Genomic DNA, 24696 nt, shown 5'->3' on the forward strand with positions numbered 1-24696 from the left:
TGCAACCTAGGCTTTATCTGTGAATGTATATGAGTCAAACCTTCATGTAAAAGCATAATTACGATGAAAGAGGCACTTTTAAGATTTACCATGGTTTTGTTTTCGGGCAAGCTAATTTTCAATGGAGTGCTACAGGCACGTTTACGATAGCATCAAAATCTGTATTTCTGTAAGAAGTCTCGACACAACATGAAACTTTGCTGGTAGCATCACCAGGGTCTCTACACATGAACACCAGCACTGAGAACATTGTGTACACAGAGTTTACTAAAAAGAAAGTTTTGAACAACTCACGTTAGCAGCTGTATCTTCGGTGCGCCGCCATCATGGCAGACAAGAAGTGTTGATCTCCGAGTGCGACCTATGAGGCAGGCCTCCCTGCCCGATGTGCTGAACGTGTTCTGCGCTCGGTTTGAAGCAGAAAACGATTTGGTGGAAGCGAGAGGTGAGACAGACTCTGCACAGAGTCAACCTGAGTGTGCTGAAAGGATGTGCAGACCAACTGGCGGATGTTCTCATGGACGTCTTCAACATCTCTCTGAGCAGTGCCACCTTCCCATCATGCTTTGAAACCACCACAGTTGTCCCTGTGCCCAAACAGTCACCTGTGTCCTGCCTCAACGACCTCCGCCCCATCACCCCTACCATCATGAAGCGCTCTGAGAGGCTGATCCTGAGGCACATGAAGAACATTCTGCCCCCCCAGACCCCCTGCAGTTCAGTTCCAATAACTCCACTGATGACGTCATCACCACCACCCTCCACCTAGCACTCACCCACCTGGATAAAAAGGACACTTAGGACAGACCGATCGGGAGCAACACCTCCAGCACCACCACAGTGCGCACAGGGCCACCTCAAGGCTGTGAGCTCAGTCCACTGCTGTTCACACTCCTGACCCATGACTGCACAGCACTACATGACTCAAAGCTCGGTGAGTCATCACACAGAGAGGAGGTGGAACAACTGATAACCTGGTGCAAAGTCACAACCTGTCCCTGAATATAGACAAAACCAAAGAGATGCTTGTTGACCTCTGGAGAACTCAGAGGGACCACGAGCCACTGATCATCCACGGCTCCCCGGTGGAGATCATGAAGAACATAAAGTTCCTCTGTGTCCACCTGGTGGAGAACATTACCTGGTCCCTCAACACCGCCTCCATTGTGAAGAAAGCCCAGCAGTGTCTCCACTTCCTGAGAAGGCTGAGGACCACAAGAGCCTGCAGCGAGTGGTGAGGATGGCTGAAACCATCATCGGAGTCACTCTCCCCTCCATCTCAGACACTTACACCACACACCGCATCCATAAGGCGGCCAGCATTGTGAAAGACCCCACCCACCCCTCACACAGACTGTTCTCCACCCTTCCATCTGGCAGAGGGTACTGTGGTATACGGTCCGTCAGTACCAGACTACAGAACAGCTTCTTCCTCCAGGCCCACGACTCCTCCACGCTCAGGGTCAGATCTCATCACCTGTTACCTGCTGTATGCTGTCCTGTGTCGCTGTTTTTGTATTTGTCTGATGCATTATTGCACCTCATGTCAATAATAATAATGATCACACACAGTCACTTTTCAACTATTGTTGCACTATACTAAGCAGTTGTAGTATTTTGGTATTGTTGTTCTATGTTGCTGTTGTTTGTTTGCACTGAAGCTTCTGGGGAAACATTTCATTGCACTGTGTACTGAGTATATGGCTGGAATGACAAGGAACCCTCTAGAATCTTGAATAATAAAATTAGAGGAATTAGTTTTAGTAATTAATAACAGAGCAACATGCTTACATATATTTTTACATTTAAGACTTAATGTGTACAACACCATAATGTTGATGTGGCCCAGGTGAAAATGAGTGTGACCTCCCTGGACTATGTTACCCTGACATGCATTTAGCTGTGAACCCCTGTATTGTAGACTGGCAAATAAATGAACCTTGAGAAGTTTAGGGAAGCAGAGCTCTGCACTTTATCGTAGGTGGTGAAGTTAACATTTGTGTGGGGAATACGCCATACAGTGGTGACATTTATGCGTGATCAGTTCACTTTATTACCTCAGATAAAGAGTACTGCACACCTGCTTCCCTGGATTTTGTCTCATTCACAGACCCAACGTATGTCTGCCAGATGGTTCACTGTACTGCAGTGCTGTGCACATGGATAAACTGTTCAGAGATTACAGGACAGAACTTCCCCACCTACAAATTTTTACACTTCTGTTTTTGTGCAGATTAAACATTTAAAAGCAGATACACATTAGTGAGCTTTAGAGGTCTCTAACTACGCCCTGTCTCCAGAGCTGTTCGAAACAGGCAGACTAATATTGATCTTTCACTGTTGTAAAGAAAACAAGTTGGCATATTTTCCAAAATACTGAACTATTAATTTTGGTGCATTTCAGTATTTCATTTTTAAATTTCAAGGTCACGATGTCTTTTTCACAAGAGCGTTTGAAGAAAAGAAACATAAACAATGTTTGTTTTTCTATGTAAGTGCCCGTCTCGGCCATGAAGGTGTCGCAGTGAGACAGCATGGTTCAGCCATCATCCCAGTATTATTTACACCTACAAGTTACTGCTGTGACATGTCAAAATGTGCTCTGTGAAAAAGGCCTGGCACAACCTGAGGTCTCTGACATGACCTGAGACTGTAAATATAACCCACACAGCCTAACTGAGCACATGCTGCTGAACAGCCATTCTGATTCAGCCTGAAACATGTCTGATATACAGTGGATGACATGCAGATGAGAACTACCTGAAACACAAACCTGCAAACTAAACAGATCTAAAAGTCAGTTACAGAGAAAATCATGCAGGGTGTGATACTACTCTGATCTATATTTCCTCTTCCACAGGGAGGTCAAAGGTCAGGTCAGCCACAGAGTAACTGCCTGGAGCTGGTCTGGACTCAACAACACTTCAGCCCAGGTCCAGGTGAGGCATGTAGCACTAAAGCACATAACTGTAATTTGACTACATTGCTTAATTAACTACAATTATTTAAAGGAGAACTTCGGTCGATTTAATCATGCAGCTTCATTGCTCAAGCTACCCTTGACTTGCGAGTACCGAAGATGCGAACACATTTGGTCCAACCATTACAGGGCTCTGTGAACGAGAGTTAGCATTGACAGCTAACAGCATGGGGTCAGAACTTTACACTGTGTTTTAGGCTTCTTAACATGCTCCACATCTCTCAAATCTCAAATATCAGCAGACACCTTACAACACAGCACTGTAGCCTGTGTGACTCAAAATAAATTAAAAAGTAGTTGAAACAGTTTGTTTGTGCAAGTAGCCACATACCAGTTTGTTGACATCCGTGTAGACCAAACTAGTCAATCTGTCGAGCGTGTGCTCACTCCCTCACTGGCAGAGACAGAAACGTATTCCAGCATTTTCGTTTTTTTTTTTATAATGTACATGTGCATGTTACAGCCTGTCATGAGCCATGAGCCTTACAATAGCCTGTTAAGCCTGTTGAGCACACGCTCGACGGACTCGACTAGTTTGATCTAACTACCGGAGGACATGGATGTCAACAAACCGGTATGTGGCTACTTGCACACACTGTTTTAACTACTTTTTTTATTCATTTTGAGTCATACACGCTGCAGTGCTGTGTTGTAAGGTGTCTGCTGATGTTGCATGACTTTTGGGGTGAGATTTGGAGCATGTTAAGAAGCTTAAAACACAGTGTAAAGCTCTGACTCTATGCTGTTAGCTGTCAATGCTAACTCTCTGTTCACGGAGCCCTGTAATGGTTGGACCAAATGTGTTCTCGTCTGCGGCACTGGCAAGTCAAGGGTAGCTTGAGCAATGAAGATGCATGATTAAATCGACCCAAGTTGTCCTTTAAGTATAGGTTACCCCCAAAATGAAAATAATTGCATTTTATATTTCATAATGTACAAGTCTACACTCAGAGATTAATGTCATACTTTTACTCCACTTCCTTAATGTGACAACTATGGTCACTAGTTACTTTACTTGTGATTTTACACACAAAACCTATATTAACCTATTACATAAAGTTGTTAACATCAGCTGCACCCCAACCTGCCGTCACTAAACAGAAACAGATTGGAAGATTAACAAAACTAGTTATTTAGCGACACGTGTGTCCCTGTTTGACCATTTCTTTCATTCTACACATTTAGCAGCAGAACGAAACTGAACTTTCCACCATCATCACTTGAACTGAAATGATTAAATGACAACAAAGTGTTCATATTTACAATCCTCTCTAGCCAAGCAGATAGTTCTGGGTTACGTTAGTCGAGGTTTTGAGATACATGTCTCCACATCAAAATAATGGTCATTCAGCTGTTTTTTTCACAGAAGAAGGAGTAAAACTGCTGACAATATGTTGTACCACATAGAGATACTGATATTCCTGAAAAGTACAGATATCCTGAGGTCCTGATAGGTGATTATATCGTCTGATTAAGTTAGCCTCACAAGATTGAAAAGAAATATTATATTCTAATATTCATTAGAACTGAAGAAGCCTCTTTCATGAGAGGAAACATTTTTTTACTGAATCATTAGTTATATCTTTAAAAAGAACATGTATACAGGGTGCCATATTAGAACATGATGTTTTAAAAGTATATTTTAATGCTATGAATACCACAAAGTTAATTTAACCTCCATTTTGGGGGTGGATGCAGGACTCTCATGGACAGATGTCACCAGATCATCAGCATGACAGATCACCTGAGCTGACAGACATATGAGTTTTTGTCACTTGTATGAATAGATCATTTAACTAAATATGAATTTGGCATTTAAAGCACATTAGCCCAAAAACAGCATATCAGAAACAACATTTTTAATAGTTGAAATAAATACTCCATTACATGCACGATCAAAACACTTTAAAATACTATGGGAAGTCTGGTAAATAGTGTAAAACCTATGGCACACACTCACAGCAGCTTTTACCAAATAAGAATTCACACATTGAAAAAAAAAAAAAAAAAAACAAGCATTGAGACACTCAGATCACTCTTTCCAATCTCACAAAGCACATGTCAGCCAACCATAGGTTCACACAGCGAGGCTACATCCATCATCAAGGCTGGTGTTTTCACCGGAGCTGAAAACTGAGGTAAACTTTTCAGGTTTGAAGGCTGCTGTCTGCTGGTGAGAGCGGGCTGTCAGCTGAGCCCGGGTCAGTTTCTAACAAGGTCTGCGTCACATCCAGCGCGACACTAAACCCTGCAGTGGTTGTGTTAGTGCTCCTCTTCAACCACACGAACAGACCCACAGACAGCCTTCTTCTGATGTTACTCTGACTCTACACCTGATGAACAGGGACAACCCAGGTGAGTCTCTTTGGTACGTCAGGATAGGACAGAGGCGACTGGAGCTCGTGCCGCCTCTTCCTAAACTAATTCACAGAATGAGAGTTGACTGGCGGCAGCGTCCTTGGAGAGGAGCGTTCTCTGAGTGCCTGAGTGAGCAGAGTGCAGCCGTCTGACACGGCACACGCTGAGTTACGCAGGCGCTCGCGGTAGTCTGCCATTTTGGAGCTACTCTCAGGATGCTGTGCGACATCCCTGAGGCCCTGAGTGAGGAGGACACAGGCTGAAACCACACTCATGGCCCCCCCTAACACTGCAGTCTGTACCCCCTTCCCTTCAGTGGAGATACTTGCAGCTCTTCCAAGGAACTGGGGCTCTGTGGCGAACCCGACCAGGGCGCTGACAGCCTGGACCAGAGCAGCACTGAAGAGGACGCAGCGGTTCCTGGTCAGCTCACTGGGCTGGGTTTTCACCTCTTTGACACACGCCAGGAAGGCTGTGCCGCTCGTGCTCATGCTCTTGACGCTCAGTTTGAACTGCTCTTTTGCAAAGCGATCCCTGGACCTCTCGCTAGCCAGTGACGAGATGTCTGTCAGATTCTTGAGGTTGGTGGAGATGTTCTGAGAGAGCTCGAGGAGGAGCTGTGGAGTGAGGTCTGGCAAGGGCGTGACTCGGAGGAGGCCGCAGCTCTGCTCCACTTCGTGCCGGCAGCGGGTCACCTTGTAGCGGTCCACCAGACCCGGCAGACAGGGCTGCGAGCCGGGGGTCTCCACGGCTGCTAAGTAAGCAGCGTGGGCTGAGCACTCCGTCAAAGACACCACCAAGTCTGCCATCTCCAGGAGGCGGTCCCCCACCTCTGTGAAGCGGCCCATGTTGAGCTGGCTCTGAATGTCGTGGGTGAGAATGGAGAGCTCTTTAGTCCTGGCGATGACCGTGTCGCGGCACTGGTCGAAGGTGTCGGCCACTGCCACGCCCTCAGAGGTCATGACCGGCCTGGTCTCGCTGGACAGCAGCAGGAGGTCGGCCACCAGCTGCATCTTGCCCTTACATGTGTCACAGACGGAGGAGAGACGCTTCCTCTGCTGCAAACTGCCAGTGGGTGTGCTGGTTGATCCCTCGCTAGCTGATTTGCCAGAACCACCACTAGCCATAATAAGGAGGGAGGTGGGGGAGAGAGGGTCAAACTGCTCTTCTGGAGGGGTTCACTTATCTATATTTGACTGCTGCTGCTGCTGCATTGTACTGTTCAAGACATGTCTAAATTCCCATGAAGCCTCAGCACACTGCGTTTTTACAGACGTGTTTAAATAACAACTGGCCAAACAGTCTTCTTCAAATTCCTTCAGAGTATAGGAAATCAGCTGTACATTATATGCTGATACACAGGACATGTATTCTCAATGTAAACATGTAGAAAGAGCAAAACTCAATTACTGCATTTACTTGTGTTTGAATGACATCCCCATCATCAATGTGTGTGTCTCTAAAGTATATCAAAATAAAAGTCGAAACTATGATCTGGCATGTTCCCAGTTATTGGCCTTGGTTATTAGTGATTTTACAATGACAACACAATTTCTGCGTGATCAGTGTAATAAGCTACAGGCTCTTATCTTGACAAGTTAATTTAAATGCCCTGAACATCATAATCCAAAAAGTCAATATTCTCATTGTAGTCCCAGAAGAATTCACAGGTTGTTGAGTTAAAAAAGAAAAATTAAAAAATCACACACAAACTGCAGTGCCACCAAGGTGCCTTCTAAAAGGCAAAGTGCAGACTGAGAATTATAAAAAATAATGTCAAAATCTCCTTATCTTTGCAATCAGGACCACATTCCCAACTGGAATTACATCTGCTGAACTGCCTGTGTACTACTGATGACGTTAGATGCCTTTTTACAACTACGTTCAACAGGATGTCATTTTGTGTCCACTCGCATCACAGCAAGTAGCCTGAAACAGCACCGAGATCTCGTCCAACGTGTTCCCGATGAGTGTGTCCGGCCTGGTGTACTCATGCTGGTAACAAACAGGGCACCACCCGGGCAGCTCTTCTGGACAGCGGGAAGACTTGTGTTTCCCTCCAGCACCATCATTTCATGAGTCCTCCCAAGTAAAATCCACCGAGAAGCCGACTCTTCCCTCAACACAGCCCCCTCAGTCCACTTTCAACCTCTTCTTCTTCAGACACAGCCCTGGGTGAGAAGCTAGCAGTTGCTCCGGTCGCAGCGACTCCATATGCATCGTCCGCCCGTCCGCCCTCCCGCTCCTCCGCGGCTTAACTCGGGACCACAGACTGTGTGGCCCCGCATATCCTCTGTGGGGACTCGCCGCTCACAGCCATGCCAGTCGGTCCTCTTAGCGAGTTAAAGTCACTTGTCTCGGCAGGTTGACGGCCACCAAACCGTGAGCGAAGCTGGAAGTAGCGTCCGTTATTCCCACAGATTCAAAGTCGAGCTGCGCGCTCCCGCTGCAGGACTATGAGGAAGCGGGGAGGGTGTGGTCGGCTGAACGGCTGCTGGACTCGGCCAAGTTGTAGCAACGGAACAACACAAGGAGCCCATCGCTGAAAGTTAGCTTCCCACCATGTCTGTCGGCTGCTTGTTGTCTCACGTTCACGACGACGCTGGGGAAGATTCCAGTCACACGGCGGCTACAGAGGTGCGGGGAGTTTGACGACTGGTTTTACTTTCAGGACTGGCTGCGGATCTGCCATGAGACATCGCTGCTGCGGCAAGTCTGCGCACAGCACGGCGGGCTGCGGCGGGGCCGGAAGCGCGCCTTTCACAATAAAAGTCGAGCTGTAGTCGTCCCAGCTGCAACCAGCCACTGGTTGACCACAGAGGTCCCCCATCAAGCTATAATAAAGTAGACAGATAGATGGCTGAATAGATATTTTATAAACCGTTTACGGCATTTTTGAATCTCAATTTCAGTTATACTACCTTTACAATTTAAATGAATGACTCAGCATCCATACCTGAGTTGTATTCCCAGCAACACAAGAAGCATAAAACTGAATGTAGACTTTTTTTTGTCAGGAAACAAATGCCTTATGTAAAATATGAAACATTCATGTTTTCCAAAAGGTTTTGAAAATTCTAATTTAGAGTATAGTGTGGTGTAGGGATGATTTTTGTAGGTTAACCCTGTAATTAGCATTGCCCTGGTTCCCTCGACAAAAAGCGATTTCTGAATATTACAGAAATTAATCTCTGTGTCAAAAACAAGGTCATGACACCTTCAGGTATAGTTCATCAAGATAATCTTCACAGAAGAACACCACTGTGTTATTTATGAAGCTACATTAACTGTGTAGCAGTAAGAAACTAATGTTAGGCTACAAACAGACGACATCACGGTCACATGACTGAAACGTCTCCACCACTAAGAGTCTTACTGCACAATTACTATCCAGGTTTTCTATAAACTGATCAATGTACAAGTTGTAAAGTCAGAGTTAGAACAGTGTGTAAGTAAAGTGGCCTGTAAAGACGGACTAGTGAGTAGATGTGAGGACGTTTAATGTCCCCGAGGTCACTGGTCAGATTCCTCTGGTCAGCATACTGGTCAGAGTGTTCTTGGGTTAGATACTGATCCCAGAACTGCCCCTGATGTGGTGGTCAGCACCTTGCATGGCAGCCACCACCACTGTGCTTTATGTTCCTTTATGCCTCTGTTTAAGTATATGTCTATTTTCGTGAAGCACTTTGGTGCAAAACATGTCTGCTTTTAAATTGCGATGTAATAGAAATAAACTTGAAACTTTACTGGATCGACTATTTCTCATTAGTGTTCACAATCTTTCAGGATATCTATTTAACATTTGTGAGGTTGCATCACTCATTTTAACATTTTTATGTGTTGCTTTGTGAGGAAACAACAGTAGACATTTTCTAAATGTAAAAAATCTTGGCAGATTTGGCTCTTAACTGTATGAAATGGCACATAATTGATTAAAATATATATGTATACTTGCAGGGGTTGGTACATCACTGCTCCATAACTGCACATTGTGGTGTGTCTCTTGGCAGTGAAATGTGAAACCTGTATCTGTTGAGAATAATGCTGTCAGAGACGTCATCCAGTCACCAGACACAGATGTGGGTGATATGAGCTGATAATAAAGGAAGCCAGTCCAGTTTTACTATGGCTCTATGTTGTGTTTAGTGGAGCACTGAGGGACAATGAGTCAGCGTGGAGGCCAAAATGTTGTGTGTGTTTTTCTTTCTTAATTCTTCAAACAAGGACGCAGACACAAAATATCACTGGACACTAATACATGTGTCAGCAGGAACAGATGTTTACATGACGCTCTTGTGCATTTTACAGGATTGTCAACTTATTGAAGTCTGCAAAACTAATCCAGTTACTGTGAACTGTCATGGTCCTGAATTTATTTAATTTGTTCTGAATGGAATGAATTAGCAGACAAAGGTTTGTAGTAAAGACATTATCTTTGTTTTACATGTTAAAAGATGATGTGAAAGCATTCACCACTGTTTACCTAGTAGGGTGAATGGACTGGTTCACATTTAAACAGATATGTTACTTAACTTGGAGCTTTTGGTGAACATTACATTGGTACATGTGTTCTGAGTGTACTGGGTATGTGTAAATCATTGAATATCTTGTGTATCTTTAAAGAGTCACAGATTCTATAGTTTGTACATAGGGAATGATGAAGCTCAGGTATTTGCACAGTATCAAACCCCCTTTTCTTGTTGGTAAGAGGCTATGACGAACACACTGTGAGTGAATGTGAGGGCTGTTGTACTGTCAGTGGGGCTGCAGCTGCACAGGGCACAGTGCCATTGGGTGGAGTCGGCCAGAGAGGAAACAGCTCCACAGTTTGTCAGCTAGACTGATCTCTGATCTGCACGACCCTGCGCTCTGGTGACCTGCTCACACAGCTCTCTAACCGTCTCAATAATACAGCCACATTTTTTTTTTACCTTTATTTTATCATCCACTGTGTTTCCTGCCTCTGAACTTCCTCCCTCACTCTTACTAATGGACATATTTCTATTATTGTGCTTCCTGACCATATTAACATTTAAGTGCAAAAAAGTGCTGTAAATCAAAAAAGCACCTTTCTTCAAAACTAAAGACCTGGTAAATTTCTACTGATCCTACCAACAAGTCTATGTATCTAAAGCCTGATACACACTCTCTCTGTGCCACAGAGCTCCATTGTTGTCCAAAAACTAATAAATATATGCCAGACCACCATCCTATAGAGCAGCTTCATCCCCAGGCTCCTCAATTCATCATCAACACTTAGTTTTTTCAAAATAGATGAAGCTGGACTCAAAGGACTATTCGGGTCATTCAGATCATAAAGTGGGCCACACTTACAAACGTTTTTATCTGAAAGATATATGTTTAAAACCTTCACAATCAGCATAATATGCACTTTGTAAACTATGTTTTTCAAAGGTGCTATGAGAAATGTATGAGTAAAGTAGTATATAGTGTGTATACTATTAGTATAGCATCAGGAAGATAAATATAAGCAGTGCAGCTGAAGTAGAGCAAGATGTTAGAATGAATTAATTCTAGTTTTATTTTGAAAATCCCTCAAGTGGTCTTCGTGCTACCGGTTGGCATTTTACTGCTCTGACACGCCCCTCCCGTCTCGTGACCGGCATACTCCGGAGCCAATGAGAACGCTCCATCTGTAAACATGGCGTCCGACTTCAGGTGGAGATGTGCGGTGCTCCTGCTCTCCACGCTCCTGCTTTGCATTTTAGCGGCCGAAAGCAAAGATAAGCCCAAGAAAAAGAAGGATATCCGAGACTACAACGATGCAGACATGGCGCGGCTGCTGGAACAGTGGGAGGTGCGTTCACGTGTTGGTTCAGTCAGTCAGACTTGAGCTAGCTGCTAGCCTAGCCGTTAGCAAGATAAGCACTGTTAGCTAACAACACATCATCAGTAACCTGAGCGTCTCAGTGTCTAACAGCAATATCTCATCAGTCAGTAGTTTGTTGAAATAAGTGTCTATCGTTAGACCTGCAGTGTTAATGTTAGTTGTGTGTCAGATAGCAACCACTGTGTTAAACACTCTGCCACAACTACTGCACTCAAAATGTCACACAAGTGTCAGAACAGACGAGCCATCAGTGAAGAGCAGCCAGCCACTGACCTGGAGTCAGAGGTGTAGTTCAGGATGAAAAGGTCACATCATTTCACAGTCTCGTATACAGTCTCTGATACATTAAAGTAGAAGTGCGTTTTAATAGATATTAAGATTATTTTGTAAGTCAACATGTTTCTCATCGAGTTCACTTTGAAACTCTTCCCACTCAACTGAAACTCAAGCACCTCAACAGTGCTGATACTGCTGACTCAGCAGGAAGAGCGGGTTGTCTACTGATTACAAGGTTGGTGGTTTGAAACCCACCACTTCCTGTCCACATGTCGAGGGTGTCCTTGAATCAGACACTGATCCCCAGGGCAGTGCTGCATTCCTAACTGCCTCTCCCAAGCCTGGGTGAAAGGGGAGGGTGGCGTCAGGAAGGTCATGTAACGGGTGTATAACAGGCCTGTGGTGAAGCAGCATCAAAAGAAGAAGACAGTAATACCACCTAATGTCAGTGCTCTGTGTTATAATGAAGTGTTCAGTGAATGATTAAGTTCACTCACTGAAAGACAAATTCAGTTTGGATGTGAGAAGTAATTTGCTTCTCAGACAAGAAAACAAAACAGCCAAAGCAATAAATGAAAGGGAGCCTTCAGCTCTGCTAACAAAACCTGAACTTGAATAGATATTACACATTTGACAGTGATGAAGAGTCATTTCCTTCCTCACCAGGCAGTAACTGGCTGACCACGTCCTGCCTCGTTTTCTCTGCCACTGATTTGAAACAAAGACACACTGGCTGGTTGAGTCCAGGTTTAATACAACAAGTCGATAACATCATTATTGTGACAGGCCTGAGGACCATGGAATGGTAATACAGGTATCTTAAAATCAACTCAAGTACACCACCTGAGTAAACACATTTTCATCATTGTATTCCACTGCCGGATTGTATTAATGCCTTGCTGAAGAGTGGTGTATGTAAAGGTAGAAATGTTGTGAGTGCATACTTGAAGAGGTCTGAACAGTGTGCTAGGCCACAGTATTTTGAATGGGTTTGGTACAACACTAGCAGCTATGTGAACTACAGCCAGGATCTGTCAGTGTGATGCAGTGGTTCATCATGTACCAGCCGTCTCAACCTCTCATGACTCATCGTACAAAATTTGTCCTCTTTGTTCCACAGGAGGATGATGACATTGAAGAAGGTGACCTCCCAGAGCACAAGAGGTCTCCTCCCCCCATCGATTTCTCCAAAGTGGACGCCTCCAAGCCAGAGGAGCTGCTCAAGATGTCCAAGAAGGGCAGGACTCTGATGGTGTTTGCTACAGTGTCAGGAGATCCCACAGAGAAAGAGACGGAGGAGATCACAGGCCTGTGGCAGGGCAGCCTCTTCAACGCCAACTATGATATTCAGAGGTAGTCACTCACTGAACTCATTCAGAGACAGCCTGAGCACACCAGCATGGCTCTCCGGAGTGTAGCTTGTAAACCACAGGTCACCGCAGGTTTTCTGATAAACTACAACTGTGTGAAGCAGCTTTTCAAAAGGGCTTACTTCAGACCAGCTTGGCCTGCAGTCAGTGTCTGTTGCAAGTTTCTGTCAGCTGGATTAGCCAATAAATCATCATCTATCACAAATAAGTAGCTATGTGAGAACAAAACCAGAATAAGCTTCAGTACTTTTGAAATGTGAGGCTTTGAAACATGAAACACTGTGAGCACAGTGACACCTGGTGGTTTGTAGACACTATAGCAGCTGTTCAACATATTAGTTTTACATCACATCTCATTGTCTTCATCAGCAGAAAGATCAGGTGCAAAATGATTTAACTTTGGATAAATGGCAGTATGCAACTATTACTTTCAACTACCTCCATCACATCATAGCGTCTGTTACTAACTATGGACCTCATTACAGACATTTTAAAATCAGTGGGGATGTTTTGTGTGAGGTCCCTTAACAGTTATAATTGGATTTATTCATCTTTTCCTGTAGAACTTGTTAAAAATGATGGTCAACACAACCCCCTTTTTAATGCAGTGCAGATGACCGAAACAGGTCTAGAACTTAATAATCCAAAGTGCAATACTGGTCACACTTTCATCTTTCAAAAACACACTGTCAGAATCACAACACTCTCAGATCCTTATCAGAGCAACTATGGGCTCCTTATCTCAGGCAACTCTTTGTATGTTCTGTTATAGTAAGTTTGAATTGAAGTTGAATTACTTGTAATGAATTCAGCTGAAATAAACAGCAATGAAGAGCAGTCTAGCAGTGAACATGACCACCTGGTTTCCTCCCGTGTCCTCCTGCAGGTTCGTGGTGGGCTCCAACAGGGTGATCTTCATGCTGCGGGATGGCAGCATGGCCTGGGAGGTCAAAGATTTCCTCGTGTCACAGGACCGCTGCGTGGAAGTCACTGTAGAGGGACAGGTGTTCCCCGGGAAGGCTGCCAAGAAGGACGACGCCAAACACAAGCAGCAGAATGAAGTCAACTCCAAGAAGAAGAGCAAGAAGAAGAGTGAGGGCAAGAAGCCCGACGTGGAAGGGAACAGTGCCAGCCATCTGAAACAGGAGCTGTGATGGAGTGATGCTGAGGGAGAGGAGGAACAGCAGGTCCCCTTTCTTAAACGTGTTAATGTAACAGCCAGTCTGTGAGCAGTGAACTCATGAGGGCCTGCAGGACCATATGAAGGTCCACTGGTTCAGAGTCAGTTAGTGGCATGAGAAAACTCATTAATTGTGTTGAGTACACTCACGTCAGCTGCTGATATACGATCTTCTCTCTGCCTCGCCCTCACTGGAACATGTTTCACTTTGTCACAGAGTGAGAACAAGCTCTTCAAATCAGTCGTAAAGTCTGGTTTCTTTAGTTATGTTCTCTTGTTTGATTATCACCCAATGAAAAAGATATGTGCACACATTGTTTGACTGGTACTCAAAGTAAAAATGATTAACATTTCTCTTCTTTTCTGTTTTTCTGGAACAAACATGGAGTCTGTGTACCGAGCACGTCATGATTTGGTTCAAAAGCAGCACCCACGTTTTCTGTCTGATTTTTTACTGAACATAGAAATAAACTTTTGTATATAATTGAGTGAGATATCTGTCACTGCTTCGATTTGAATCACATGTCTTCTGGAGCTCCAGTGTGAGGACATCACACCTCTCACCCCACTGGTCCTTAGAGCACAGATACTGGCTTTACTGGAGTAGTGTCAGTGTCATCACCTGAACACAAAATCAGATTTCTTTATATCCCAGACTAAGCAGTATTAACATAAGAGAAGCATGCTTATGGGATTACACAATGCAGGCAAAATATGTTGCTGCTTTGATCTGAAGCATGACTTTGTTCCCTCATTGTTGATTTGATCAGTTTTCATGTCGTTGTGACCAGCGTATGAGCATGCAGCAGCCCTGCAGGACTCACATCAGTAAGCCAGCAGCGATCATTTGTGATGTCAGACTAGAATCTGTTATTGGTTGGGGGGCATTTTAGGGAGAAATATGAATAAAGTATAATAACTTGTTAAACTTCTTCAGACTGCTGACTGTGTGTGTGCTGAGCAATAAAGCTCATCACGCTTGTAACACAGAGGCCAGTTCAGACCACAGCTGATGGAGGAAATCCAGAGAGGTCGCTGACAACATGGTGAAACTGTTTACACCGCTGCCTTTTCACTCATTTCATCACTGAGCAGTCAGAGTCTCTTTATGTGGGTGGAATAAAAGAAAGACTACATTTCCCTCACAGTGGCAACAACCACTGGGTTACTCTGCTGCACCTCTCTATGCTCACATCAGTAAGGATATAGAGCTCTGTATGTGTGTGTGTATGTAAAACACTGTCATTAACACACATGATCTTACCTCACGATGGATTATCTGCACGTAGTCCTGATGATAAATACAGTCTTTATCCAGGTCTGTGGAAAACTATGTGATAACGACTGTGAACTCACTGAAGAAAAATTCCCACTTTAGTGATATTGACGGATCGAGTAAGTTCTGTTCAACTGTGCTCAAATCTGATGATCCAACATAATCTGAAATTACATACCAATCACCATTTCACCAGGTACGTCACAGGCATGTGGAGAAACTCACTAAACAAATAACTGAATATCTTGAATATTATAATTGAGGTCAACTTTGTGAGGCTGGTCTTTGTGTTTTAAAACAAGTCCCAGCGACTGCAGCTGCTGGGGAGAACGCTGGTTTCACTGTTGAAGTGCAGGAAATGTTTGTGGACGATGAAACATCACCTGACTTCCCACCAGCATGGAGGGAGGAGATGGTGACTGAACTTTACTTTTTGGGTGAACTGTTCCTTTAAGCCATGTCTGAGTTTAGTGTTAAGTTTACAGTTAACACCCCGTAATACTCTCTTGTGACCTGTGTTATTTCTTCCTGGTCATGTGGAGGGCAGCTGACTTGGAGGAGACAGGAAGTGACATTTGAATCTTTGCTACACAAACATCAGCGTCACACACAGTGTTGTGAGGACGATCCACTCCTGGATGTTGCGGCAGGATGATGTGTGACCTTCACATTGACACACAGACAAACTGTTCAGCATTATTTATTTCTGTACAAAAGTCGTCAAAGAAATTCAAAGTCATGGAGCTTCATTACTTTACAAGCCCAAGCCACATATACAACAAATCCATTTGGTGTACAGTTAAAACAAGCCAACTATACCGAGAGTCATGTGCATGTATGCAGCGAGTGTCTGGTACAAATCTTTTCATATGGAGCTATAATGGTTTCTTACGTACAGTACACACAGAGGACAGTAACATCATTACAACTCAAAAGATGTCCCTTGTAGATTTGGGTAAACTGTGTCTGTACAATAAATAAGTAGAAAATATATCTCTTAGCAATCTGTGGATTTTTAAAAACACATTAAACATACAAAACACTAAATTACTGCTACAACTTCCGAAAAAAGACCAGCTATTTCGGTAAAGGAAGGAGGAATTCTTTTCTTAATTTAAATTTTTCGCCAGATTGAAACGAAGATTACTCCGTCACTTTGAAATGGGGGACATTGCACATTGAAAACCTCCCTGATTTAACATTCAGTTGATCATTTAATTGTGTCTTTTATATTACTATGGGCTTCCTGCTGGTTCACTCCAACAACACAGATGGATGGATCACAAACACTGGTATGAAAACAAACATGGCAGTAAAACATCACAATATCAAATGAGCGAGTGCTCACAGTGAAGCGGAGCACGTTAACAACCACAGGTCTGACTGCAGAACAAGGAATGTTTCTGTTTTCTTCTTCTCCTTTTCTTTCTTTAGACACTTTAGTCAAATGAAGCAGGACATAAAATCACTCTACTTTTACACAATCTGTTGCACATCACAGAGACCCGCAGAGGAGGGATGATACACATACATTATACATGCGTTTGATTAGCTGACCCACACTTTAAGTATTTGCTCCCTCTGTTGGTAGAAATGCTGCGCATTTACATCATGAATCACCTGGCAACTGTGGCTGACATCATGGAGGTCCACTGGACAATCGAGCAGTAGAGATAATAAAATCAATCAGGCTGAAAACAGACTGTTGGAAAAGATCAACGTAAAAGTGACTCATTTAAAACCTCTAACATTGGTGATGGTGATTTTACAGGTGGACCGAAACTCTCCGAGAGACAGAAACAACTGAGGGAAGTCGACTAAAGCCGCTCTGTTTCTTCTTGAAGTGATTTTGTGTCTCTTAGTGGTTGCTTTGTGTGGCTTTGTAGTTGTTGTGCATCTCTGCACAGAATATTATCATTATTATTATTATACCTTAATCTGCTTGGCAACATGTTCTCTGCTAATACCAAATACTTGTGTATGACTGTCACTGGCAGGAGGTCAGAGTCATTTATAACTGTTAGCCACTGTAATAGACTTCACTGTTGGTTGCAGACCCTGGTGACGGAGGAGGAACCCTCTGCAGAGAATTCTAACCAGCTGGCTGTACTCTGCTCACTGGTGCTTACAGCCTTCCCTCTGTCTGTTTCCTGAAAGGCCTCAGCTGAGCTGGTTCAGGCGTCTGATCCGGAAGTTATTTCAGGCATTAGGAACTCCAGGATGAAGTCAGAATAAACGCAAAGGTTTACATGTCCCATCTGACCTGGGAGAGCTGTGGGATTAATGGGAAGTATTGGAGGATGTGACTGTGATGGGGCACCTTCCTACTTTACCTGAACCCTACAAGGTGATGACACTAAACGCTCAGCTCTCTAGGCCAGGCCGTATTTGGGATGGTTAGCGTTCGTGACTAAGGAGAACTTAATTTCTGTGCTGTAAACTAGTGACACAGCTGCAGAAGTGCTGTCAGGGTATGGGGCACATAATGCTCTGAGGGCATCAGTATGCTTCAGAAGTGTTTAGCAGATTGTCAAACAGCATTTGAGAGCTTTCGAAACAGCTACACTTGTGCTTTTAGATGTGTTAGACAAAGTCATTTGTGTTGACGCAGTAGCCTCACTGGGTGACAGAGACAAACCAGACCCAACAAAGATCCGTCTTCATGCTCAGAGTTGGTAAAATGAGACCTGCTTTGTACCACTGTGTCCAAGAGAGGCTGTCTGTCAATGGACCACTGCTGCTTTTCTTTCTGAAGAGAGAGCGTGGGTCAGGAGACAAGGCCTTTCACCCTGCCTTCACCCGTGACTCTTCTTCTCTTTTCATGCGTTTAGACAACAGTGAATGATTCCAGGGCCTTAACAGCATCATCTGTCTAACACTGTTATCTAATGGCAGAGGGTACTGACATGCTTTGCTGTAAAGGTTACAGTGCCTGTGGAAACCAGTAGTGAAGTCCATTAGAGGACAGACTAAGTACCATACAAGACTGAACTGTCCGTTCTAAAAGCTTTACCTTGTATAGCTCAAGAAGAGTCAGTTCATGCTTTTGGCCTCAGAGAGCAAACGAGTCTGCTGAGTAATGTTACTGTTAACACGAGACTGAGTTCATGTTCACGTCAGCTGGTGCACCAGGACGGGTTTTAACGGCACAGTTTGCTGACCAAATCAATGATCAGTTAAGTGATAAACTAACTTGTAAACAGATTAATGATGTTAGTGACACAATGACAAGTCAGAAACAGAACAAATATCAGTCATGCTGTCTGTGGAGACTGCCAGTTTTGCAAACACCACTAGCTGACACCACTGTTGTGAAAGAGCTGAGGACCTCCAATATGGCCGCCAGAGGATGTGTTGTTACCTTAAGGCCTTCTGCTGAGGGGTTGGCCATGATGGCTAGTGCTAGCCCTGGTCTTCCCCTCTATAACCCACTGAATAACATCTTTTCTTTTCACCGCCAAACTGACAAAAAAACACCAGTTGATCCTGGACCAGTGGCTTGGAGCACTGACTCTGTAGTGCTGGCAGTGTGTATGTGTGTGTCTGTACATGTTATTTAGGGGGGAGTGTATGTGAGTCAGTATCTGAGGCTACATAGTCTCTTGGCTGTCCTCCCCACTCTGCCCACAACTCATAGCTTCATCTTATGGACCACAGGGACAGGCAGGACCTGATGGACCTTGGCTCGGTCAGCGTCTACCTCCAGATGGACCCAGTCAGGGTGGAAGGAGCCCTTGAAGCCTACAAACGCCAGTTTATCTGCAGGGAGGACATGACATGAGGTTAAACATCACTCATTCACCTGTTTCAATGAGTATAACAGGGATCCAGATCTGAACTGGTAGAACTGTAGTCATGACATTCTTCACAAGCAGAACTCTGAGAGACGGGCCTCCATCTCCATCTGTCTCCAACCATGGACACATACAACTATCTGTGTGACTGTATGCTCTGTAGGTGAGAGAGTTTGTATAATATGGAGGAATCAGTCCTGCATGTATGATGCACATCTGCTTATTCAGAAATCTGGAACTGCAACCACATGATGGTCTGTTGTGTCCTCTGTTGTATATGGAGCTCTAAATGTGCCATAATTAAACAAATAAATACACCATTAAATCATTAACTGTCATTCATTAATTAGAATTGGAATTAAATGTCATTAATTCATTAATATACCAATTCATTTTATGTAAAAAAACATATATGATTATTTCACTATTTAATTAATTGTTTCATGGTGTTTAAGTGCTTCTTGAATTTATTTTATCTGTCAAACTCGTCCATCAATCATAATCTGCTCATCAAGTCAAGGCAAACTGATTCCAGATAATGGACTGATGCACTCAAACAAAACTATATTGTCAACTGCTAAACATCAGTGGAAGGCTCGTTCCCCTGCCAGCCCTGATGGTGATACAGCATGTGAGCTGCAGGGCAAAATGTCAAAAACTCGCCCTCACTACAAAATTCATGGGGAGCCTCATCAACACAGCCGCCATTTTTGAAAGACTTCTTCTTTTGGTTTCAAGACTTCAGACCAAAGCAATGGATCAGACTAAATTTGCATTAGCCCCGCCCACTGACTTTGATGGGCAACTAAACGATACATCTGCATGCTGCACAGTGAACATGACGTGTTGTAGGTGTTCAGGACATGAGCTGTCTGCTTGATGTCTGTTTTACACATTCTCAGCCAGGAAGACGAGCCTGTCTGCTTCCTCTGGTTTGAAACGTGGCCTGTTGTGGCCTCGCAGCACAAACCTGGGTGGAACATTTCCAGCATGTGGATGAACCTCCGGCTTCTCCTCTGTATATACAGGCAGTATATCTTTAACCATATGCAACCGGGCCCCTTTCTTCTTCTGAACACAATGATTAAATGGTTCCACTAATGTCGGCTGCTTCATAGCGGGTGTTTGTGGGCTGCAGCGGTCTGTACATCTCGTAGTGAACAACAAGTGTCCCACTCTGACACATGCTTCTGTTTGAGATGCTGAAACAAATGTGTTGGTCTGCTGTCTTTAGTTACAACAGCCTTTAAATAAACTGTGGATGTTTGAGGTCTGACGCTACAGAACCAAACTGCTGATGAGACTGTGACTTTTTAAGAACGAACTCTTGGCTTACTGCACGTTGTTGTGTTTGTTTCTGTGTGTGAAGTAAATGCAGGTGGAGGGCGGAGCCTGCTGGGAACTACAGGAGTCCATGTGGAGCAGGCGGAGCAAGTTAAAGAGAAAATCCATGTTTTCATTTTTTAAAATAAACCACAAACTCAAATTATTTGATTTTACTGATTTATCGGCCGGCCCTCCTGTGTTGCCTTTTACGACTGGTGTGTGCTTGTAATTCAATGAACGGACGGAGCAGCCAGGATGGCTTGTTTTACATTTGTTGGTTTAAAACCAATTAACATTTGGTCCAAATAAACTGGAATATTTCATATAAATGAGCATTGGCAAGTTTTACAATAAAATTGCTCAATTTGTACATAATTGTACACGAAACATCATTACTGGACACTGAAGATGATGTTGTGGTGCTCACTGATCTCAGTAGACCTCAGGACAGATACAGTGAGTTACCTTTTAGTTTGAAGCCTTTTTCTGCCCCAAGTCTCTCCAGGACTTTGGTCCAGGGTCCTCTGGTAATCAGACGGCCCTTGGACGTCATCAGGACGATGGAACTAAAGAGAGAGTCAGACACAGCAGCTCATTATAGACTTCACATTTGGCTGATACAAACAAGGAGAACAATTTGCTGCGACAGGAACAAGTCTGACAGAGTGTTAGGAGCAGAGGAGCAGCTTCGTACCCGTCTCTCAGCCCACTGACGTAGTTGTCTATCTGTGCAGGGATGCCCTGCAGGATGGAGTTCCTGAAGTCTTTGCTCTCCACCACCTTCCCATCATGCCCGTCAATGACTGTCAGCTGCACCCCGTCCTCTGGTTGGTACAACTTCCTTCCGTTCACCTGCAAAAACATGGGCAGCCAATCACACGGCAGCTCTGGAGCAAAAACACTCTTTACTGCACTTTAAAAACAAACTGAGAAACAAATGATTTAATTCAAATAGAATACAGTATCAGTTCATCTGAAGTAAACTAGAGCAACAACTTCAATCAAGCAGCAGAGTAGTATGAAGCAGGATTTGGTGTAAACAGGTTAAGATGAAGCAGATTTCTCAGCTCAGCTTTAGTTTCCATGAGTACACTGACTCTCTGCCTCGTCCTGCTGAGATCAGCCAACAACTGGGCTCGTCTCTGTAGTTCACATCTCACTATCTGAGACTGGACTGAGTCCGCTAGAACCACCCACACATGAATACTGCCACTGAATACTGTAACGACGACTGCCACTTCCAAAACAACATATATATGACTGTTCACTAACACGTGTAACTTATTATATTCATATATATATTTATTCATTTTCAATCAGCACTTTTCTTTGTGGGACATGTTTTTGTCAAAGTCTCAGTTTCTGTCAGTAAGCCATAACCCAAGTGGAGGTCTAAGCTCCGTGCAAAGTGACAGCGACAGGACACCAGTTTACTGCCCGTGTGAGACGAAGGATACCTCAGTAAAAGCAAAGTCCTCCTTGATGTGGAAGAAGCGAGTGTTGTAGGACTCCAGTTTGACCTCCAGGAAGTGCTCTGGTGAGTGCTGAGACGACACATGCGAACAAAGAAGAGGATGGAATGAACACACAGTGTTTGGCATTTCTCAGACACAAAATGTTTTTCAGATTTACAAGTCAGTTTTCATTCCCCACACAAAGCTCAGAGATAAAAAATGACATGATCACAGATGCAGTTATGGCTTGAATATTAGGAAGAGATTACATTTATAATGGTCGCTGTGGGTAAATTGAGATTCAGCAGCAGAGAAAAGGGGATGAAAGTAAGGATGAATTAAAAGGTTGCACTATCACAGTGGGATGTATTTCTTAGAAAGACAACGGGTACAAGCCTTTAATGTTTGACACCAGAAATAAAAAATCCCAGTCCCGGTTTTGTCATCTGATTTTTGTTAATTGTTTTTTTTTTTTTTTAATTTCTGCGCTTTTTAAACATTTTCACATTTTCAAGTTTGTTCTTGTATTTGTTGGTCAGATTTTCCTAAACCGTGTAATGTTTTTTAATCGTTGTTATTTTTAAAGTTATTTGTCTTGTAATGTTTTTGTGCCTTTAATAAGTTGATTAGATGAAAATCCCACACGGTTAAGTTCTGCCTGGGTGTTTTCCAGTGCACATTGTTGGAATGCGGCCCCACCAGGCAGCCTCGCTCCTGACTGTGATCTGAACTTGATACCAACATGATAAGAGTGTTCAGACTTTATACCTCACTGACTCACAATCTTCCCTCCTGGTGTGAACAGTTTCACTTTCGACAACAGTCCATAGACATTTTTAAATCACAGAATTGCTCCTGCCCTCTTCTCACCAGCCTGGCGTTGGGTATCTTTCTGGGCATGGGAACATCCACGACGGGCAGCTCAGCATGTTTCGGGTAGGCCTGGGCCATGCAGTTGCTGGGTGGACTGCCTTTGGGAATGACGGCTGTGATCTTCACCCTCTCACAGCCTTTGACGGAGCAGAAGGCAAACTGCTCCCTGTCGTTATGGGCCTTTACCTTCAGGAAGAGAAGGCTGCAACACACACAGGAAAGCTTCAGACATCATACGCCTCCTCTAAAACTTTGCCCCCACGCAGAAAATGAACACTGTGAAATGCAGATTTGTCTTTGTTAACATCAAATTACAGCACGGTGGATTAATGGGACCATTTTCTATCTGGTTATCTTCCACATTATTTGTCTCCTGAATCCATCTCCGTGAAAGTGTGTTGCATTCACCAAATACAGAAACAATTAGAGGCCTTATCCATAATTATGACTTCCACATCTCATATTTACAGGATATGAAAATAAACACTTTGGTACCATTTAGTAACAACTTGCAATAAAGTATTTAAAAATGTGTGGATTGGCAATACAAATGAGATTCCTGATGACAGTTATTTCCTAATTATGACATCATTTCCCATAATTATTAGACAGTAAGTCATAAGATAAGATAATATAAGTCAAGATTAGATAAAATATGGAAGTCATAATTATGAGATAAGGTCCCTAAAGGGTCATTCCACGGCAACTCACACTGAATTCAGTCATTCTTCCCAGTTCTTGTAATGGATTTATGGAGAAAAAAGAAAAGAAATGCTGTGTGTGTGTGTGTGTGTGTGTGTGTGTGTGTGTGTGAGATGTGTCTGTGTGTGAGATGTGTGTGTGTGTGAGATGTGTGTGTGTGTGTGTGTGTGTGTGTGTGTGTGTGTGTGTGTGTGTGAGATGTGTGTGTGTGTGAGATGTGTGTGTGTGTGTGTGTGTGTGTGTGTGTGTCTGTGTGTGAGATGTGTGTGTGTGAGATGTGTGTGTGTGTGAGATGTGTGTGTGTGAGATGTGTGTGTGTGTGTGAGATGTGTGTGTGAGATGTGTGTGTGAGATGTGTGTGTGTGTGTGTGTGTGTGTGTGTGTGAGATGTGTGTGTGTGTGTGTGATATGTGTGTGTGTGTGTGTGTGTGTGTCTGTGTGTGAGATGTGTGTGTGTGTGTGTGTGTGTGTGTGTGTGTGAGATGTGTGTGTGTGTGTGAGATGTGTGTGTGAGATGTGTGTGTGTGTGCATGTCTCTGTCTCTGTGTGTGTGTGTGTGTGTGTGTGTGTGTGTGTGTGTGTGTGAGATGTGTGTGTGTGTGTGTGTGTGTGTGTGTTTTGTGTGTGTGTGTGTTTGTGTGTGTGTGTGTGTGAGATGTGTGTGTGTGATGTGTGTGTGTGTGTGTGTGTGAGATGTGTGTGTGTGTGTGTGTGCTTGTCTCTGTCTCTGTGTGTGTGTGTGTGTGTGTGTGTGTGTGTGTGTCTGTGTGTGAGATGTGTGTGTGTGTGTGTGTGTGTGTGTGTGTGAGATGTGTGTGTGTGATGTGTGTGTGTGTGTGTGTGAGATGTGTGTGTGTGTGTGTGTGTGAGATGTGTGTGTGTGTGTGTGTGTCTGTGTGTGAGATGTGTGTGTGTGTGTGTGTGTGTGAGATGTGTGTGTGTGTGTGTGTGCATGTCTCTGTCTCTGTGTGTGTGTGTCTGACCCAGTGTCTTCCTCCCAGTAGTAGTATCCTCTGGCCAGGTGCGAGTGGTTGATCTTCTCCCTCTGCGTCGTCCTCATGAAGACGCCGGTCTTGCGGGTCTGTTTGGTCAGGCGGTTGTGGATGTCGGAGATGACGGTGAAGGTGGTGCCTTGTGGGTAGCAGATGCCAACATTGATCCAGTCATTTCTAGGACACAACAAAAAGCACAATGTAGACACAGTACTGGTTTCATCTCCGGTCCTCACAGCCACTGTAACAGTATCTGCTCAGGTC

The 24696-nt window shown here is 43.9% G+C and overlaps 3 protein-coding genes across 6 annotated transcripts in view; 1 reads left to right on the forward strand and 2 right to left on the reverse strand.

The window, feature by feature from the left end:
• Window positions 1–4817: 4817 nt before the first annotated feature.
• tlnrd1 (talin rod domain containing 1) lies at window positions 4818–8319 on the reverse strand. The gene has a single exon (XM_037096165.1). The coding sequence runs from the start codon at window positions 6463–6465 to the stop codon at window positions 5401–5403; it is 1065 nt and encodes a 354-aa protein (XP_036952060.1). The 5' UTR covers window positions 6466–8319; the 3' UTR covers window positions 4818–5400.
• A 2658-nt stretch (window positions 8320–10977) lies between these two features.
• Window positions 10978–14507, forward strand: mesd (mesoderm development LRP chaperone). The gene is made up of 3 exons (XM_037094540.1): window positions 10978–11156; window positions 12586–12818; window positions 13722–14507. Exons 1-3 carry the CDS (start codon window positions 11001–11003, stop codon window positions 13987–13989), a joined length of 657 nt encoding a protein of 218 aa, XP_036950435.1. The 5' UTR covers window positions 10978–11000; the 3' UTR covers window positions 13990–14507.
• Window positions 14508–15975: 1468 nt separating this feature from the next.
• The window catches only part of LOC119017678 (cell migration inducing hyaluronidase 1), a 161323-nt gene continuing 152602 nt past the window's right edge, over window positions 15976–24696 (reverse strand). For all 4 annotated transcript variants that reach the window (XM_037094536.1, XM_037094537.1, XM_037094539.1 and 1 more), the window contains 6 exons: window positions 24424–24609; window positions 22736–22940; window positions 21869–21955; window positions 21106–21263; window positions 20877–20977; window positions 15976–19050 (listed from right to left, as the gene is read on the reverse strand). In XM_037094536.1, coding sequence (XP_036950431.1) covers window positions 18923–19050; window positions 20877–20977; window positions 21106–21263; window positions 21869–21955; window positions 22736–22940; window positions 24424–24609 — 865 coding nt within the window. In that variant the 3' untranslated portion in view covers window positions 15976–18922. The remainder of the gene's footprint in view (window positions 19051–20876; window positions 20978–21105; window positions 21264–21868; window positions 21956–22735; window positions 22941–24423; window positions 24610–24696) is intronic.

This window comes from Acanthopagrus latus, chromosome 4 (genome assembly GCF_904848185.1).
Source record: "Acanthopagrus latus isolate v.2019 chromosome 4, fAcaLat1.1, whole genome shotgun sequence".
NCBI classification, from domain to species: Eukaryota; Metazoa; Chordata; class Actinopteri; order Spariformes; family Sparidae; genus Acanthopagrus; species Acanthopagrus latus.